The following is an 18,913-nucleotide window of genomic DNA, read 5'->3' as shown; positions in this document are numbered from 1 at the left end:
CAGCCAATCTGTGTCTTTTGGTTGGAACATTTAACCCATTTACATTTAAGGTAGTTATCGACATGTATGTTCCTATTACCATTTTCTTAATTGTTTTGGGTTTGTTTTGGTAGGTCTTTTCCTTCTCTTGTGTTTCCTGCCTAGAGAAGTTCCTTTAGCATTTGTTGTAAAGCTGGTTTGGTGGTGCTGAATTCTCTTAACTTTTGCTTGTCCTGCGTGGTTTACATGTGGTCTGCTCAGCCTGGGAGGGGCAGTCCTCCCTGGCCACACAGGCCCCAAGATATCAAAGCATTGTAAATACAGACAATAAAAAACATCCTTAATACACAAACACAACGCTTTAAGCCAAGATTGACTTTCTCAATCGAGAATACATTCTGTTTTATAGCAATATCTCTTCTTCTTTTGGAATGGATCAGGGTTAACTGAAATGGCTGTGGTTACTTTTTCACTTTAATTAACATTCTTAGAGCACATGCTGAAAAAAATGTTTATGAAACAAACTTTATAATCTAAAGCATTATCTACATGGGTATTACTGTTTTCTACAATATAGTTACCACCCTGAGCTTAGGCCCTGTCTCTTCTCTCGGTATTTGTAAACCCTAGCACAAACCATTCTGTTATTTTCTTAAGTAAATTGTGTACTAGCAAGAAGTTCGCTCCCAGGTACCTGGAGGTTGAAAGCACATTGATTTTCGGGGTTAATATTTATTGGTAGAAAAGAACAAAAGACCAGTCGGCAGTGTGCAGAAGTAAAGCCACCCTGGTCTGCACTTTTGTTGGAAAATGTGACTCTTAGGTCAGCACGTGTCAGTATCACCCCAACACGGTGAGTTTTACCTGGTGAAGGCGAGACCATCTCCCGTCGGACCCACTGAAGGCTTCGTCCTAAGTCTTGCTGCCTCTCTTTACCTTCAAACGACTTACACTAAACAGGTTTGCCAACTGGGCTCCGGTTTGGATGTGGTGCCAGGCCCCCCTGCCCCACGCCAGGTGTGACCACAGCCCAGGTGTGACATGTGGGCATCCTGTGGTCCTCGTGCTGGGTGACTCTTGTGCAGAGTGACTCAGACCTTGTTTGTAACGTGCCTCACGCCTACCGAGTAATTATTAAGACCAGAGTAGCTCTGCCCTGCTCTTACTGAGCAGAGGACGTCATGAGAAGAAGTGATTGTCTGGTTATCGGTGGCCCTCAGTCCATGGTGAGCTGGAGAGCCTTGGGATCTGGCTCCTTCACGACAACTTTGGTTCAGTGACTTTAACAAGAGAGAAAGACCTCAGAATCGGGAGTGTGTTTCCTAATTGCTGTTGATGGTTTCTGGCAGCTGATCCGAAGTCTCACATCCTTGTCTCTGCATCATACAGGGCAGTTCCCAGGGAGGAAAACTGGAAACTAGGTTTTCGTCGTTTGGCGATTTCGCAAATGTCCCATCTCAGTGTGTGGCTTTTTGGATCTGCCTACCTTACAACATTCTACCTGACATTTTGGAAACACTAAAGTCCATTTTCCTTTATATGCCTATATATTTGATCTGTGTATCACATTGTGCTGTGTTTGGAGGGTGGGGGAAGGGAGGGCGAATTTTGAGCCTGTACATTTGTTTCTAAGATAGTAACCGAGGTGAAAGATCAAGGGTATTAATCTGTCTGTGGATATGAATTAAGCATTTCTCAAAGTTGCACTTGACCCTCCAGGTCACCTGAATACCATCTGGTACCAACCCAAGAGATGGAACTGGACCGACTAGTTTGGGGGCCTCTCTGCAAGGTTTCAGTTTGTAACTGGGGCACTTTCCCCCCCGGCCCCCCCATGGCTGACGTTTCGATGTTGAGACTCCGCCCAATGCATCATCATAGTGTAGCATTACCTCCGGCCCCAACCCACTAGATGCCCATGGCACCTCCGCCCCACCCCCACCGGCTGTGAAAACCAAAAATGTCCAGACTTGGCCCTGAGGGAGGTGGTCTAGCTAATTAAGGATGCACTCTGGTGGACCCCACAAGCACAGCCTGGCTTCGTAGCCCTTGAACCAATATAATCTTATCGAGGCGTTTTTAAAAACTGGTTGTTCCGGTGTTTGGCCAACTGAGATTTAAGGATTCTTTGTGTGCCAAGATAATTACAGCCATTAGCTTCAAGGTCATCATTTGCAACAGAGAGAACCCGGCCCTGACTTATATGACACTCAAGGAGCAGAAGCCTTGATGCTGGAAGAGATGTTAGACCAATCTCATCTTTTTGTGTTTGTGGCTCAGAGAGGTTAATCCACCCTTCCAGGGTTACAAGCCAGTAGGAGTAAAATCTGGAAGAGTCGAGCCCCCAGTCTGAGCCTTTAGCACATTTTGAGACTCTTGGATCCAAGCCATAGGCACCATGTTTTGTGGTTCAAACTATGTTTTTCAGAAAAAGAAATGGACATAATGAATACTCATAGAAGCAGGAATGATTCTAAGAAGACACGTTTTTCTATGAAAAATGTTTTTTCTTTCCCGGAAGCTTTCATTTTGCCACAGTTGTGAAGGAAAGTGTTTTCATGGCACTAGTTAAAGCACAGTGAGGCAGCTCTAATTCAGGGCACCACGGAGACCAGCATCACGGGGTGTAGGGACCAGCACCACGGGGCCTGCGGCAGTGGTGGTGGGGGGAGGGGGACTGGCTTTTAGCTCCGAATACAACAGGGACGAGTGGGGATCACAGCCAAGGCGCAGGGTGTGTGTCTGGGGTGGTGGTGGACCGGACATGACTAGGAGCAAACGTCAAGGCCAGGGGCATTCGGAACAGGATGGACCCAGCAGGACACTTGCTGAAGGCAAGCTCAGGGGATCACACAGTGAGGTGGGGCAGGAGGAATCTGATCAGATATCGGTGGGGGGGGGGGGGGTGGTTTTGCTAAAGTTGAACTAACCACGCAGGGACAGACCCAAGGTCAGGCCTTGAGGACGGAGAGAAGCCCAGCTAGCGCTGGGTCAGGGAGAGAGACCCCGCTCACTGGTATTCAGAAATCCAGAGGCCTGTGCTTGTTTATGACCCATCGTCCGCAGATGGCGAGCCTGGGTTCCAGGGCTTTAAACTGCTGTTTGGAAGCAGGGTGTGGGGAACATCTGCGCTCCAGAGCCAGCCATGCTCTCTTCTGAGTAACTCCCGGGTTTAAAACTGGGGAGACCCCTCCCTCCCTCACCAGCTTATTTCTTAGAAAGAAATGGGCACAGAGGAGAAATCGCACCACCCCTCTGCTAATGTCTTTTAAAAGCCTGTTTTTTCTTGATTAAACAAACAATGAGCATGTATTACTTATACGATCAAAAAAAAGAGATGCCGTCCTGGCCACCTCCTCTAAAAGGTGAGTTTTTAGTCCTCTTCTCCAAGTCCTCACGGCGTAAAACCCCAAAACTCAGCCTCATCCTGAGCTGCTGTAGGAAGCAGGACGAGTCACAGCCTCACCGACGTAAACCTCAGTTTCCTCATCTAAGACACACGGGTAAGAGCGTCCAAGAGCGTGCCGTGCAGCTGAGGTGGGACTGGACCATTTACAGAAAGGGCTTAGCTTGATGTCACACACACAGTGACCTTGCTGTCGGGCAGGGAGAGGGATGGAGCCGGGAGGAGATGGACCTCGGGAGGCCAGTGGCCAGGCTGGAAACATGGGTGCCTCATTGGGGATGACAGGTTGTGAGCAGGAATCAGGGTGCATTTCATTCAAAGTCTTCTCAGTTCTGCTGGGTTATGTATCACCAGTTATACCTGTAAATTTTGAAAAAAATGACGGTTTTTATCAGGATGCTTTAAAGATAGCAGAGCAGAAAGACACAATCCTTGAACAAGCTGAGGAATTTACCGCCTGCTTGACTAAGCAGGTCATCACCTGACCCTCCTGAGCCCCAGTTACTCCTTTGAAAGGCGGGCCTGGGCACTACAGAGAAACACAGAATGAAGGCAGGCACCGTGGAGGTGGTGGCACCGCGAGCATTTACGTCTATTTTCACAGGACACTTAGGACTCGGGGTTTAGCCTCAACCTAGACGAGAATCAGAAAAGCAGCCGAATTTGAGCCCGAATGTAAACCTCCCCAATGCACTGAATTTTCAAGGGGCGTTGATAATTTAAACACCTATTTCGTCCTCAGAGAAGTCCTAAGAGGTAGCTGAAGCAGTGGTTCTCCGCACCACCTCCCAGGGAAGGGGACAGCACAAAACAAGCGCTAGTCTCAGGGCTGTCATGCTTTTGACTCAACTCTGTAAAACGACTGCGTGCCTCTCATACAGGAGGCTGGGGGGGTAGGTGCAGGGAGGGGAGCGGGACAAAGACGACCCGCGGTGCGATTTCACTTGTTCTTTCCGCAGACGTGCACTGGGCACCAGTGACGTGCCGGCCCGTTCCAGGGCTGGGGATAAAAGACTGACAAGACCACGTTCCCCTCTCATGCGGCTGGCATTTTAGTCAGAGAACACAGAAAATCAACAAATAACTAGAGAAACCCATTAAAGTACAGAAGGCCCAGTGGTGATAAGTACCCTAAAGTAAGAAAGGCTGCGGGGTGAGACCGTGGGGACACGTGAGCTTCGGGGCGCCCCCGGCCAGGCGGGCGTCCACCTTCACACCCGAGGCCGGGCTCCAGGTTAAGCAGGTTCTCTCAACCTCTCCCAGCTGGCGGGGCTGGAGCCCAGGGCGGTCCGATTTCAAGCCGGAGAGGCTGCGCCAGGTTCTGGGCCCCTCGGTTGCATCTTCTGCGGGCCTCGAGGGCGGGAGGCCACGGGCGGGGAGGACGCCGGATGGCGGTTCACACGCCCATCCCACACCCTGCGGGACGCACTCCGCCGACCACAGGCGCCGCCTGCTGAGCAATGCCAGCTGCTGCCCCGTCACAACCAGCGACCCTCGGGCCGCATGCCCAGCCGGCGCCGTGACAGCCCCGGGGCCTAGATGCGGTTCCGAGCGCGGGGCCGGCCTGGGCGGAACTGGGTGGAGGGGAGCCGGGTCCCCTGCCCACGGCCGCACGGAGTAGGGAAGAGAAACTGCACTTGACCCTGCCTCCCGGGCGCCGTGGCCTCGGGCCGGCCTCTGAGCGTGGACCCGGCGGGGCCGCAGGGCTGAGTCAGGGCTGCGCGGCCGAGCGGGCCTTCCGGGGGGCTGGGCTTCGGGGTCACATGGGGGCTCTGCCTGGTCCTGTCCGCGGGCCGGGGCGGTGGGCACAGAGGAGTTGCCGGGCAGCGCCCCTCAGGCGGCCCCAGGACCCCAGCGCGTGTGCAGTCGACTAGGGCGACCCCTTCCTTGCTCATCACTGTTCGGGAGGAATCGACCTGGGGCGTGAGGGGTGTGTTCGGGGCCGGCTCACTGTAGAGGCGGGAGAGGCGGGGCGCCTCCGGCCGCCCCACCAGCGGCCTTGGTAGCCTTCCACGACGCGTCCGCGCTGGTGGTACGGCCCGCGGCCCCCCCCCCGTTCCGCGCCTTGGTAGCGACCGGCCGCCGCTAGGCCCCGCCCCCCGGGTGCGCATGCGCGGCGACTGTGCCCGGGTCGTGACACAGCCGTGCGCAGGTAGGCGCCGGGCGGGAGCGGGGGCGGGGTCTCCGGGTCCAGTCGGCGTCTCCTTCGGGAGCTGAGAGCCCCCAGTCCTGGCGCGGAGGAGCCTCGCTTTCCCCGCGTGCGGCCCGCGGTGCTTGGCGGCCCTGCCTGGACTGTGGGCGGTGGGGCGGGGTCCGGCTCTCCGTCCTCAGGTGTGCCTGGCAGAGGCTCAGGTCGCCCCATCTGCAGGTGGGTTGGGCGGGGGTCCGGTCGCTCCGTCTGCAGGCGGGGCGGGCAGAGGTCCGGCAGCTCCGCCCGCAGGTGAGCCGGGCGTGGGCTCAGGCCTCGGTTCGGGCCGCGGTGGGAGGGGTGCAGGCGGCCGGCCCGCGGGCAGCGAGCCCGAGAGAGGACCCTGGCAGACGGGCCGAGACCGTCCACGGCGTGCTCGCTGTGAGACTTGTTTATATTTTCTGGATTTTGTTTTTTGAGCGTGTATTTTAACTTTGGAAAAATATGTTTACAGACTGTCGGAGTATAATTCTCAAAATGTTAGAAATGTAATTCCTGAGCAGACAGGGAGCACAGGTGAGGTTAAATCGCTGAGGAAGGACCCGGCGCGGGAAAGAGCCCGCCGGAGGCTGCCACCAGGAATGCTGGTCGGGGCGGGAGCCAGTGGGATTATCCTCTGGGGGGAGGGGCGTTAGGGCCCCTGATCACCTTATCAGTGTTGCTGGGTTGACCTCACAGACTGAAGTCTGGGCCATTCCCTGCTGAACCGAACTGCTGTCTCCCCTGGAAAGTCTGGTGACCCTCAGGGGCTTGTGAGCGGTGACCCAGCGCGACATCAAAAAGCGTGCCGTTTCCCTCTTTCCGACCGCATTTCCAAGTTTTGGATCAGGTTAGCCCCCAGTGAACGGAAAGAGCTCACAGATGCTCGGCGTCTGTGTCAGAGCTGCAGAGGTCCTGGTGGCCCGACTCCCGTCCCCGGGTCGGGGCTGCCTGGCCGCTGCAGCACTGGAACCCACCCTCTTGTTAATTTCCTGAATTGCCCGCTTCAGTTCAGTAGAGCGGCTGAAACTACCAAATCTTGTAAAGCGAAGAGCAAGATGAGGTTTGTAGGTGGATTTTTTCCCGGAGAAAATGGAGGCCTGTGCAGTCGGGACGGGCTTTCCAGCCCCCAGGAGCCCGTTCCCCCACGGCCGCGGCTCCAGCACCGCTGAGACGCAGGGGCTGCGGGGCGGGGCTCCGAGGACCCTGCACTGGAGGAGCGGGGGTCCTGGCCCTGCGGCTGTGCGGGGACGGGGACGGCGGCCTCAGGTGCCAGGAAGAAGCCCTCGGGCTGGGCTCGAGGTGAACGGGGTGACCCAGTGCCCCCCCGTGCCGGGACGGGTGAGGGGTGTGGTCGGGGTGGGTGGCTGCCGAGCCCTGGAGCTCTGCCTGCCTCTGGTCTGTGCCGCCTTCCGGAGCAGGGCCTGGCCGCGCCCTGGGGTGCCCCCTAGCCACGGGGCAGCCGGGCCACCGCAGGGCTCCGGGGGGGGGGCGCCTGGGTTGCTGCGGACGCCCCACCCAAGGCCTGGCCTCGTCCCCTCATGGCTCAAGTGGGTCACCTACCTCGCCTGTGGGTCCCCAAGACCCAGGGCGACAGGTTGGACCAGACCAGCCGGCCCGGAAGCTCTGTGGAAGCGGCTGTGTAGGAGGGTGTGTCCGAGGCGGGTTTGAGCAGCGATCCAGATGGGGGAGAGTTGATAGGGTTTGAAGGGGGGCGAGCATTGGGTTTTTATAGGGAGTTGTTTCTGTTTCTCTGATGGCCCTGAGGGTTCCCCCGCCACTGCTCGGTCTCAGCTGAGTATTTCAGTGTCTGACCTTAGCCCGCCTGCATTTCTTTCTGTAGAAAGGCTACTAGAAGGCGTGAGGACCCAGAAGCCGGGCTGAGGTTTCTCCGTGGTGAACTTGAGAGGACGGTGGTTTTTCCTGCGTCTCTGGGGCCTTGGAGCCGGCCTCCTCCTTGGGCCTTGGCCCTGCGCCCTGGCCTCCACCCTGGGCCCACGCCTCAGAAGCAGGCTTCTCCCGCGTGCCCGGAGCCTGAGGCTGGCGGGCGGCTCTTTGTGCTGTAGCCTCGCTTGTCCACTCTCCGTCCCCTCTCAGGCCCTGCCCCGGCCCTCAGGACCCCACGTCTCCTTGTGCCTCTTGCTGGGAGGAGGAGGAAAAGGGGCTGTTTCAGGCTTTCTCTCCAGGATAATCAGGGTTTGTTGGATTGAGGCACAGAAGAGCCTCTCAGGCCTTCAGGACGCTGCCTGCTTTAGGAAAAAGAAGCCACTAAACCCTCCCTCCTTGGAGTCACAGGATCTTACAGCTGGGGGGACTGGAGTTCATGCCAGTTCAGTGGTTGTGCACCTGCTTAGGGCGCCTGGGCACGTACGAAACACCGAAGCCTGGCCCCGCCCCAGGGCAGCGAAGTCAGGACCTTGGGAGGGGGCCTGGACATCCTCCTCGGTGTGGAAAGGACCAGGTGATCTAATGCACCCGGGCCCAGAGCTCTGGGTCCTGGTCACGGTCCAATCCGAGGCCCCACTGGGTAGCTTCTTGATTTGAGGCAAGTAACTAAACCTGGGCTCTCTTCTGTCCGCTGGAAACGTACGACTCCTTATTTAGCAGATTAAACCGCCTAACTGAACGTGCCTGGCACAGAGTAGGTGCTTCATATTAGCACCTGACACCCACTCTGCTGTATTTATGTGTATTTTTCGTTCCTATAGTCAGACACTGGGGTCCTGTTTTCCTAGCTCCTAAATAGTGGAACCAAGATCAGAACCCACTGTTCTGTTCTTTGGTCTCCGTGCCCTGGAGTCCGCCCATCCTTCGTGAAGGGGCACCTATACCAGCCACTCGCCCTGGGCAAGCTTGAGTCATTGTTTTAGTCAGAGCTCTTCAGAGTCATGGGGACCCTCCCGTTTCAAGGCAGAGGTTCCACAGAAGTTAGGTGCTGGGCCAGGAGCACAGAGATGCAGTCGTGGCAAAATGGGAACTGTTGCCCAGACCGCACGACAGGCTTGTGGAGAGGACCAGGTGAAGTTTCAGGACGAGTCTGTGTTTCAGCAGAGTTTCCGGTTTGTGCAGCTGACCCTTTGCGTGGGGTTAAGTTCTTAAATTCTTTTTTTTTTTTTAATTTAATTTAATTTATTTATTTATTTATTTATGGCTGTGTTGGGTCTTCGTTTCTGTGCGAGGGCTTTCTCCAGTTGCGGCAAGTGGGGGCCACTCTTCATCGCAGTGCGCGGGCCTCTCATTATCGCGGCCTCTCTTGTTGCGGAGCACAGGCTCCAGACGCGCAGGCTCAGTAGTTGTGGCTCACGGGCCTAGTTGCTCCGTGGCATGTGGGATCTTCCCAGACCAGGGCTCGAACCTGTGTCCCCTGCATTAACAGGCAGATTCTCAACCACTGCGCCACCAGGGAAGCCCAGGGGTTAAGTTCTTGATGGTGCGGCTTCCCTTCTGCCCAGCGCTGAGACCCCCTCTCCCCTCCCAGTGTTCGCCCCGCCCCCGCCCCCATCAGCTTCACAGTGCGGGACCAGATGCTTCTGGATTCTGCAATGAGAGGCTCAGTCAGGTGTGGCCACAAGAGGAAAGCAAAGCTCACTATGCTCTCAGGTCCTAGAGGCAGGGCCACGCCGGGCACGTGGGGGGATGGCCAGGGGGTCAGGGGGCAGAGGACAGGACAGAGGGAAGACTGAGGGCATGGCCTTTACTGGGGTTTCCAGGGGAAAGGCAGGTGGGGTTGGGGGTACACATACGATTGGCTGGTTTTAGTGATTTTGCTGGGCTTTGGGTGACAGGGCTGTCCCGAGCCTCTGGGCACCCGGCCCGGGTGTTTCGGGCAGAGACGTGTCACCTCCCCGGGGGCGGGGCAGGCGGAGGAGGCCGGCCCTGGCCGGGCTGTTGGCATAGGTCACAGGCGGGTTCCTGGCTGGGCCCTTGGCTGGCGGGGGGTTGTCTCTCCCCAGCCAGGCGGGGCTTATGATGTCAGAGCTTCACAGTAGACAGAAATATATACACACACACATAGATGTACACACACATACTCCCCTAAGTGCGGAACTTGCTGTCCAGCGCAGGTGAGGGTCCAAGGAGCTCCGGATGGGGCGCTGGCTGGCAGTGTTCCCACCGTGGGTTCCGGAAGCACATCCTCCTCTAGGTGTGCTCTGTCTGGGGGACTCTGTGGGCTGTCACTGCCACCACGGGGGGCATGCACTGGAGAGTCGGAACCGTGTTTCTTTCCTGTGCCATCCACGCCCGCCCCTTCCGTCCTTCGTGTCACTTTCTCGTGCTCCTGTCCCGCCAGCGGATGTTTTCTTGCTCTGTTTTTGTGTCACTGAATACACATAAGCATGAGGAGAAGAGTTCTTAACATCCGTTTTGTGACGGTGTCTCTGTGGTGCTGGAGCAGCCTTGCGTCCCGGCTCCTTCCAGCCAGCAGAGGGTCAGGGCTCTTTTCTTTGTCCAGGTGGAGGATGGGCGCATGAGGGTCCCGGGGCCGTGGCCTGGCGCAGCGTGTGGACCCCGGCCCAGCCTCTGCGACGTCAGCAGCATGAGCCTCCCGAGCAGCGGGCCGGCGGGCGGCATCTTTGACCTGGACTGCACCTCCGGGCAGGTCCGCTGGGCACTGGTGGCCGCCGGGTGCGCCTTCTACCTGGGCGTCTTTGTGGCCTGCCACCAGCTGTCATCCTCCCTGAACGCCACCTACCGCTCCCTGGGGGCCCGGGAGCAGGTCTTCTGGAACCTGGCGGCCACACGCGCAGTCTTTGGCATCCAGGGCACCGCGGCGGGGCTACGGGCGCTGCTGCTGGACCCCGTGCTCCAGGCCGACAAAGTGCTCGGCCAGCAGAACTGGTGCTGGTTCCACATCGCCACGGCAACCGGCTTCTTCCTCTTCGAGAACCTCGCACTCCACGTGTCCAATGCGCTGTTCCGCACATTCGACGGGTTCCTGGCCGTCCACCACCTCTTCGCCTTCCTCGGGTTTCTCGGCTCCGTGGTCAACCTCCAAGCTGGCCACTACCTGCCCATGATCACGCTGCTCCTGGAGATGAGCACTCCCTTCACCTGCATCTCCTGGATGCTCCTGAAGGTAGGCGCTCCCCAGACGGCCTGGGCCCCCCCCCCCGCGGCATCTGCGCTCCGCAGCGGGAGGGGAGCGGCTAGTGTGGCACCTTCACCCGCTTGATGCCCGTGTTGCTGGTCCCTTGTGGCCTGTGCTGTCACAGCATCACCAGGCTGGATTAGAGTATTACAATCTGTAAGAAGCTCGTTTTCATTGAATTCCATTTTAATCATTTTAAACAACTCTTTTAGGCTTCCTGCCCCATTGCAAAAGAAGACTCGGTGGATCGTGTGTCTTACTCAGTAGGCAGTATTTGCAAGCCCTAGAAAACATGCTTTTTCTTTGTTTCAGATATTTTTAAAAAAACAGTATATGTCTACATACATATCTTTTAAAATTTTTATTTCACATTATGTTATCTTACACCCAACATGAGATCTGCCCTCTTCACAAATCTTTAAGTGTCCAGCACGTTATCGTCAGCTGTAGGCACAGGTGCACAGCAGGCCTCTGGAGCTTATTCGTCTTGTCTGATTGAAACTTCAGCCTGTTGGTCAGTAACTCGCCGCTTCCCCTTCCTCCAGCCCCTGGCAACTGCCATCCACACTTTGATTCTAGGGACTGGACTATTTCAGATGCCTCATATAAGTGGACTCCTGCCATATTTCTCTTCTGTACCTGGTTTATTTCGCTGAGTGAATGTCCTCAAGGTCCAGCCATGTCATTGCACATTGAAGGGTTTCCTTCTTTTCTCAGGCTGAACAGTTTTCCATTACGTGTGTGAAGCACACCTTCCTTGGGTGTTTCGGTCTTAGTTACTGTGAATGAACGTAGAGGTGCTAATATCTCCTCCACATTCTGATTTCGATTCCTTTACTGGGTCATCAGGTAGTTCTGTTTTTAGAAAATAAACCGCCCCCACTGTTTTCCACAGCGGTTGCACCGTTTTGTATTCCCACCAGCAGTGCACAGAGGTCCAGTTTCTCCACATCCTCACCAATGCTTGTTGTCTTTGTTTCTCTGATGACATCTCACTGGCTTTTGATTTGCATTTCCCTGATGACTGGTGACAGTGAGCATTTATTCGTCTATCTGTTGGCCATTTGTATGTCGTCTTTGGAAAACTGTTCAAGGCCTTAGCCCATTTTTAACTCAGATTCTTTGTTATTTTTTACTGTTGAGTTGTAGTTCTTTATATATGTTCAAGATTAATCTCTTATTACACATATGGTTGGCAAATATTTTCTCCCACTTGGTAGATTGCCTTTTCACTCTGTTGATTGTTTCCTTTGCTGTGAAGCTTTTTAGTTTGATGTTGTCCCAATTGTTTATTTTTGTTTCTGTTGTATGTGTTCTTGGTATCATATTCATGAAATCATTGCCAAAACCAATGCCATGAAACTTTTTCCTTATGTTTTCTTTTAGGAGTTTTGGGTCTTACCTTTCCGCCTTCAAGTTGATTTTTGTGTAAGGTGTGAGATAAGGGTTCAGTTTCATTCTTTTGCACGTGAATGTCCAGTTTTCCCAGCAACATCGATTTAAGGGACTACCCCTTTCCTGCTGTGAGTTTTAGGCACCTTGTTGAAGATCAGTTGGCCATGTCTGTGTGGATGTTTTCTGGGCTCTCGATGCTGTTCCACTGGTCTGTGTGTTTGTCTGTATGGCAGTTCATGCAGTTTTGATTTCTGTAGCTTTGTAATATCGTTTGAAATCAGGAAACGTGGTGCCTCCAGCTTTGTTCTTTTTCTCAAGATTGATTTGGCTATTGGGGTCTTTTGTGGTTTCCTGTGAATTTTAGAAATCTTTTTTGTTAAAAATGCCACTGGGATTTTGGCAGGGGTTGCATTGAACCTGTAGATCGTAGATTACTTTGGTGACCTCCCTAGTGAGTTTTTTTTGTTTTTCGTTTTATTTTTGGCTGCATTGGGTTTTCGTTGCTGCACGCGGACTTTCTCTAGTTGTGGCGAGTGGGGGCTACTCTTTGTTGTGGCGCACGGGCTTCTTATTGCGGTGGCTTCTCTTGTTGTGGAGCTCGGGCTCTAGATATGCAGGCTCATTAGTTGTGGCTCGCAGGCTCTAGAGCGCAGGCTTAGTAGTTGTGGTACATGGGCTTAGTTGCTCCGCGGCACGTGGGATCTTCCCAGACCCGGGACCAAACCCGTGTCCCCTGCATTGGCAGGCGGATTCTTTTTTTTTTTTTTTTAATAAATTTATTTATTTATTTTTGGCTGGGTTGGGTCTTCGTTTCTGTGCAGAGGCTTTCTCCAGTTGCGGTGAGCGGGGGCCACTCTTCATTGTGGTGCGCGGGCCTCTCACTGTCGCGGCCTCTCTTGTTGCGGAGCACAGGCTCCAGACGCGCAGGCTCAGTAGTTGTGGCTCACGGGCTTAGTTGCTCCGTGGCATGTGGGATCCTCCCGGACCAGGGCTCGAACCCATGTCCCCTGCATCGGCAGGCAGATTCTCAACCACTGTGCCACCAGGGAAGCCCAGCAGGCGGATTCTTAATCACTGCACCACCAGGGAGGTCCCCCTAGTGAATATTTTAGTTCAGTTATTGTATTCTTCAGCTCCTTGATTTCTGTTTGGTACTTTTTTTTACATTTCCATCTCTTCGTTGACATTCCACTTGTTCCCACGTGTTCTTTTGACCTCGGCGAGCACCCTTATGACAGATGCCTTTAATTCTGTCGGGTACATCGTGTGACTGCTCTCCGGTAGGGTTTGGAGATTTGTCTCATTCCTTGGTTTGGAGCGTCTTTGCCTGATTCTTCATTTTCCGTGACTCTCTGTTGGTGTCTGTGCATTAGACGAAGCAGACGCCTCTCCCTGGCCTCACGACTGTCCTCACCCAGGAGAAATCCCACCAGTCAGCCTAGCCAGGGCCCTGGAGGTTCTCCATCGACTTTCTCCCTCCCCAGGGAAGGGCAGGCAGCTGTGGCTTCTGTCTGCTTACACGTCCGATCCTGGGCGGGGCAAGGCTGTGTGTCCACCAGCCCAGGCCACCGCCTCCGCCCCTCTGCCAGCTGGACTGTGGGCCAGCGGCCAGGGAGCCCCTCCAAACAGCTGGGGGGCTGGACACGTGGGCCAGCTCCTCCCTCTTCTGCGTGAAGCTGTGAGCCGAGGGTCTCTTCCTGACCCCAGGGTGCTGCCCGGGTCCCTGCCCGCTTTGGCGAGTCTGTCCTGGGTGCAGGGCCCTGTCGATGGGCCCCTGATTCCTCACGACAGAGTTTGTCTGTGAACTGCTGCTCAGCCAGGCCTCCTCCTGGTGCCCCTCGTGCATCAGGCGCCCGGGCGGGAGTCTCCGGAAGCTCCTCCCCAGGTGGGGTGGGCCCACTGCTCGGGAAGAAGACAGACCCCAGCTGTGGGGCGGCCACCAGAGGGAGGCACTTTGTTTGGGCTTTTTTTTCTGTTTTCTCTAAAGTGTTCGGGTGCCGTTCGTTCAGGATGGAAAAGGGTGGTCCCAGAACCCACTTCTTCCCGCTCGCCGTGTTCACCATGCGGCCCGGGACCCCATGGCAAAGCTGTCCCCTCGGCTAAGACAGCTCAGGGCCCGTGTGCCTACACAGACATGGTCTTGGTTTAGTTCAGATACTACTGAACCTTGTGAGTAAACGCCGTGTAAAACGTTGAAATCCTTATAAGCTTTTCATAAAGCTGCTAAGTTCTTGCTTAGTTGGGCATCAGGGTCCAGGAATCCTCACCATCGGGGTCTGATTTGATGAGATACAGACGGATGTCAGGACCACGTGTCACCACTAATTTAATGTAGTTTACACCCCAAACGGGCTCATGCTTCCATTTCCTCCTCCAATTTGATTCTGAAATGTTGTTTAGAAATAATAATAAGTGAATTACACACTCAAACATCTAAACATGATTCATCCACGGAGACACTGGTCTAGATGCAAATGACATGGTATAAAAACCAGTCAATTTATGTGTAAGTAAGTATACACCAGGAACACTACCTGCTGGGACCCCAGCTATACAAAGTAACCTTTGCACGGTTAAGTCTCACTTTGTTACTGACCCTGCTTTTCTCAAAGCATTTGGTGATGTTGAACCCAAAAATTTCAGTGTCTGAGTAGGACCAAAAATGCTCAGTTCTCAAGCTTGGAGTTTTCTAAACTTAATGTAATTACTGTATGAGTAGAAGTTCATGCTTCTGGTAATGAATATTAGGAATTTAGGATGACTGCTTTTAGTAAGTGGGGAAGATAATGGAAAGGAGTACATCTTGTGAACTTTGAAGGAAGCGGCAAGTGGAAAGAAGACGGCTTGCTGGCCAGTGCCTGCAAGGTTGGAAGGGTGAGCAGTGCCCCGGCCCCCAAGCACATGTAGCTCACTGCAGTTTGTATGTTCACCCCGAGACACGCTTAGCTCACCTTCCCACTCTACAGTTTGTACATTTAACGTCCTTCAGGCCAGAGCAAAGGCTAAATCTTTCCCACGTGAGGAATCTGTCATTGAGAACCTCAAACCTCAAGTGTTTTTGCGTTTGAGAAACATTGTTTTTTTGTCTAATTGTACAGTTCAAGGAATTTTACTTGTTTAAGTCATGATTCTAGCATAACGTGGAGAATGCCTACCCATGCAATGAGCATAAAACTATTTCTGTAAAACTGTGGTTTTTTTTCCCTAGTACTCTATGGTTTTCTTCTCCTTTTAAGCATTGATATTTAGTCCATTTGGAAACTATGTTTAAGTAAGATCCAACTGGATTTTCCCAGGAGGTGAGCAAGAATCCTGATGTAGTTACATTATCCATCCTTTCCCTGGGGGTTCGAAATGCCGCCCAGTGCCAACTCGCCATGTATCTTATCCATTTCTGCATTTTGCATTGTTTATCTGTTTTTTGCACTCTTATTTCTGAAGCATCATTGTATCTCGTTATTTGCTGAGGCACCTTCAGCCCTCCTTGCTCTTGTGTGTTTACTCCACTGCATGAGTGGCGTTAAAGTTGTTACAAGTTGATAAAAAATACTGATGTATTCTCTTATTTGGACTAAATCTGTGGATGCATTCAAGGAGGGAAGATGTAACGTCTTCTGAGTGTTTTCCATCCAAGAACATAACGTGCCTCGTTTCATCCAAGACTTCTTTTAAGTCCCTCTGCAGTGATGGTCTCATTCCCAGAAGCAGGGGAAATGTATATTAAAAAATTGAAGAAGTGAGGTCCGTCATCTCCTTCGTTTACTTGCTTCCCTGCCTTGCAGACCTCTGGGTCGCCCAGAGGCGGATCATCCAGGCAGGAGGTTGGGTTCTTTTTGCAGGATGTTAGTCCCCCGACCAGGGATTGAACCCGCGCCCTCGGCAGTGAGAGCGCAGAGTCCTAACCACCGGGCCGCCAGGGAATTCCCCTTTCTTTCTCTTTTAAAATGTGGTCACTCCAGAGGTCAGTTGCCGTGTCCCCCTGTGGCTCCGCAGGTGCGGCCGCAGTGAGGCCGTGCCCGTTCCCAGCGTCACCGGGCTGCTGCCTGGCGAGGCGTCCCCGCCTTCCCGGCCCTTCCCCCGCTAACCCCCTTTCCTCCTGCAAGGGCCAGACATGCCCCTACCCTGGGGAGGCGGTGTCGGGGCGGGGAGCTGCCCAGGAGGACGCTCCAGCCTGGGCAGAGCGCAGCGGGGAGAGGCCGGTGTGCACAAGCTCGTGGGTCCGAGGTGTGTGGGCTGTCCAGGTGCTGACGTCCCCGCCACAGTGTCCCACCTCTGTGCCCACAGTCTGCTGTATAGCGTTTTCAAGTTCCCTGTTTGGTTTTAGCTACAGCTAATTTTAATGTGAATTTAGAATAATTTTAAGGCAAGTCCATTTGGGCTTGTGTCCAAGGGCTACTGGGGTAAAAATGCCGAAAAGCAAAGAAGTGAGGACACACATGTCATCCTGAGCTTGTCTCCTCTGAGAGCGTTGGCCCCGGGGCCCGGGGAGCCTGGTTGGACACGCCCGGCGTGTCTTCCGGCTTCACTGGGTCAGTGTTGCTTAGTTGTTAGATGTGTGCACGGTCAAGGGAGGAAGCGCCAGAGGTGAGCTTGGAAGGGAGTGGACTTTCCTTCCGGGGGCGCGGGCGGGCAGGAGGCGCCGCGCTGCGTGGGTCTGCGGGCGGCTGGGCGGGGCCGGGAGGGGGCGGGGACACCCTGGCGCCGCGGAGCCGAGTCCGGCGCCCTGACCCCGCTCTGCCCGCAGGCCGGCTGTGCGGACTCGCTGCTCTGGAGGCTGAACCAGTGGCTGATGGTCCACCTCTTCCACTGCCGCATGGTCCTCACCTACCACATGTGGTGGGTGTGCCTGGGCCACTGGGACAGCCTGGCCCGCAGCCTCTTCCCGCCGCACTGGGCGCTCTTCGTGGTCGGGCTGGGCCTCCTCACGGTCCTCCTCAACCCCTACTGGACCCGCAAGAAGACGCAGCAGCTGCTCAACCCCGTGGACTGGAACTTCGCGCCCGGCCGCCCCAACGGGCCGGCGCCGCCCAAGAAGACGAGGTAGCGGCCTCGGCCCGGACTGTCCCCGCGGCGCTGGCCCCAGGCCGCGTGAGTACTGACTTCCACGTGGCGCCGAGTACCTGCACCTGGGCGCGCCTCGGGGACAGAGTCCCGCCGTGGTGACGTCCCGGCCCGATGTGCTCATTCCCGCGAGCTTGGCCTGTCTGCGCCGTCGCCCCAAGGAGGGCCCGCGTGGACGGGTCGCACTAAAGCGTGTGTGCGTCTTACTCAACAGCCCCGTTCTTTTTAGTTGGAGAGAACTGCCCCAAGAGACATAATCCGGTCCCTTACCCTGTTGACATTCCCAGGGCTGAGATGTAAGCCGCGTCTCGGCAGCGCCATCTCGTGGCGAGCGCGGGGCATCGGCCTGGCTTGCGGCTGGGGGCAGCGGAGGGGTCTTCTCACCAGGGAAGCTTGTCCGGCGAAGAGTTTTGTTTCCGTCTTGTGTTTCTCTGTTGACACATTAAGAGAGGTGTTAGTAATCAGATTTGTCTAGATTTTAGAGCTGTTTTTAACTAAGTTTCCAACAGGTGCCCCGCCAGACCCTAACCCCCTGGTTGGGGGGCAGTGGTCGGGCAGAGGTCACTCTCCCTGCGAGCAGTGGGTGGCCCTGGCCCCTTGGAGTGCCCGGCTGCAGGGCCCCCTCCTCACCTCCCGGTGACGAGCCCGGGCCCCGCCTTCACTGTGTTGGGCCTGGGTGGAATCTACACGCCGACCCACAGTTTTATTGACGAATACATACTGACGTTTTATTCTTGCCATGAGTGGGCAATTAAAATGAAAAGCTCGTATTTACTGACAGTGCCCTTGAACTGTTTTTGAAAAACACATTTATTGGTCTTGAAAATCATGTGTGCCTTGTGCTTGGTCTGTAACACGGCCCCTCGGAAGGGTGTGTGCTGATTTCTGGTACTGTGACTTGACTGTACGTAGGTCAGGAGATGTGATCCCTCCTTGTGTCATTTTGATAAGCGTTTTAATCCTAGAAACATCCAGCAAACCGTGTCCCTGCTGAGACTCCTCTCTCCCTCGCTGAAGACCCTGGGCACCCGCTGCCCACTCTCCTGTCCGCAAGCGGGGGGAGCCGAGCTGGCTGTGTTTCCAGCCAGTCAGAACTTTAATAAAGTAACCGATGTTTACAGAATGCGAAAGCATGTCCGTTCTTATCTCTCAACACTGTTCACATTGCTGTGGAGGTTTTCTATCTCGGTGATACAACTGTGATGATAAATCTTCACGTGCTCAAGGTTTGAACTCAGTTTAAGGTATAAAATATTTAATTTTTACATGACCCTCACTGGGAACTTGACTTTCCCCGGGTTCAGTCTCTACATCCTTCATCTCAGTGAAGGTGCTTTTGGCTCCATCCCGACCCGACTTCCCGTGAGGACCACAAAGGCAGGGGCGTTTGGTCAGAAAGGGCCTTTTGAGGCTTGTGATCCAGCATCCAGGCACCTTCGCTGCCCAAACAGGTGCTGCCTTCCGGGCTGTGGGTGCTTTGCGGGCTCCGCCCAGCCCGTGCACGGACAAGGCCATAGAGAGAGAGATGTCGGGGGCCGTGCAGGGGGGCGTCGGCCCCTGGCCCTCCTCAGACCCCGTCTCTCCGATCGCTGCGGCTCCGCCAGCCGTCCCTGCTGTGGACCCTTGGGCTTTCCCAGGCGCCGCGCTGGAGACCGAGGGCTCCTCAGTTTCTGGCACGAACAGTTCTGGGAAGTAGGCACCGTCGATCCCATTTAGAGCTGGGGACTGAGGCTACGAGGTGGCGCAGGCGGTCAGTGGCCACGCTCTGACTTTAAAGCCGAGGCCCGTAGACTGCGTCTACAAGCAGAGAAAGCAA

General features: G+C 54.9%; 1 protein-coding gene and 1 long non-coding RNA gene across 4 annotated transcripts; one reads left to right on the top strand and one right to left on the bottom strand.

The window, feature by feature from the left end:
• Window positions 1–3,241: 3,241 nt before the first annotated feature.
• On the bottom strand, window positions 3,242–5,428 carry LOC132356529 (uncharacterized). Its single transcript, XR_009499904.1, has 2 exons — window positions 4,516–5,428; window positions 3,242–3,745 (listed from the first exon to the last, which is right to left on the bottom strand). It is a non-coding gene; the product is annotated as an uncharacterized LOC132356529 (long non-coding RNA).
• A 57-nt stretch (window positions 5,429–5,485) lies between these two features.
• On the top strand, window positions 5,486–18,220 carry CLN8 (CLN8 transmembrane ER and ERGIC protein). 3 transcript variants are annotated; one of them, XM_059909378.1, is made up of 3 exons: window positions 5,486–5,537; window positions 10,006–10,629; window positions 16,781–18,220. In XM_059909378.1, exons 2-3 carry the CDS (start codon window positions 10,021–10,023, stop codon window positions 17,078–17,080), a joined length of 909 nt encoding a protein of 302 aa, XP_059765361.1. In that variant the 5' UTR covers window positions 5,486–5,537; window positions 10,006–10,020; the 3' UTR covers window positions 17,081–18,220. The 3 variants fall into 3 exon arrangements, with proteins under 3 accessions (XP_059765361.1, XP_059765360.1, XP_059765362.1); XM_059909377.1 differs by lacking the exon at window positions 5,486–5,537 and adding an exon at window positions 5,544–5,753; XM_059909379.1 differs by lacking the exon at window positions 5,486–5,537 and adding an exon at window positions 5,769–5,825.
• The last annotated feature ends 693 nt before the right edge of the window (window positions 18,221–18,913 follow it).

Source organism: Balaenoptera ricei, chromosome 21 (genome assembly GCF_028023285.1).
Source record: "Balaenoptera ricei isolate mBalRic1 chromosome 21, mBalRic1.hap2, whole genome shotgun sequence".
NCBI lineage: Eukaryota > Metazoa > Chordata > Mammalia > Artiodactyla > Balaenopteridae > Balaenoptera > Balaenoptera ricei.
The sequence above is the reverse complement of the archived record's forward strand: the minus strand, read 5'-3'. Positions and strand labels throughout refer to the sequence as shown.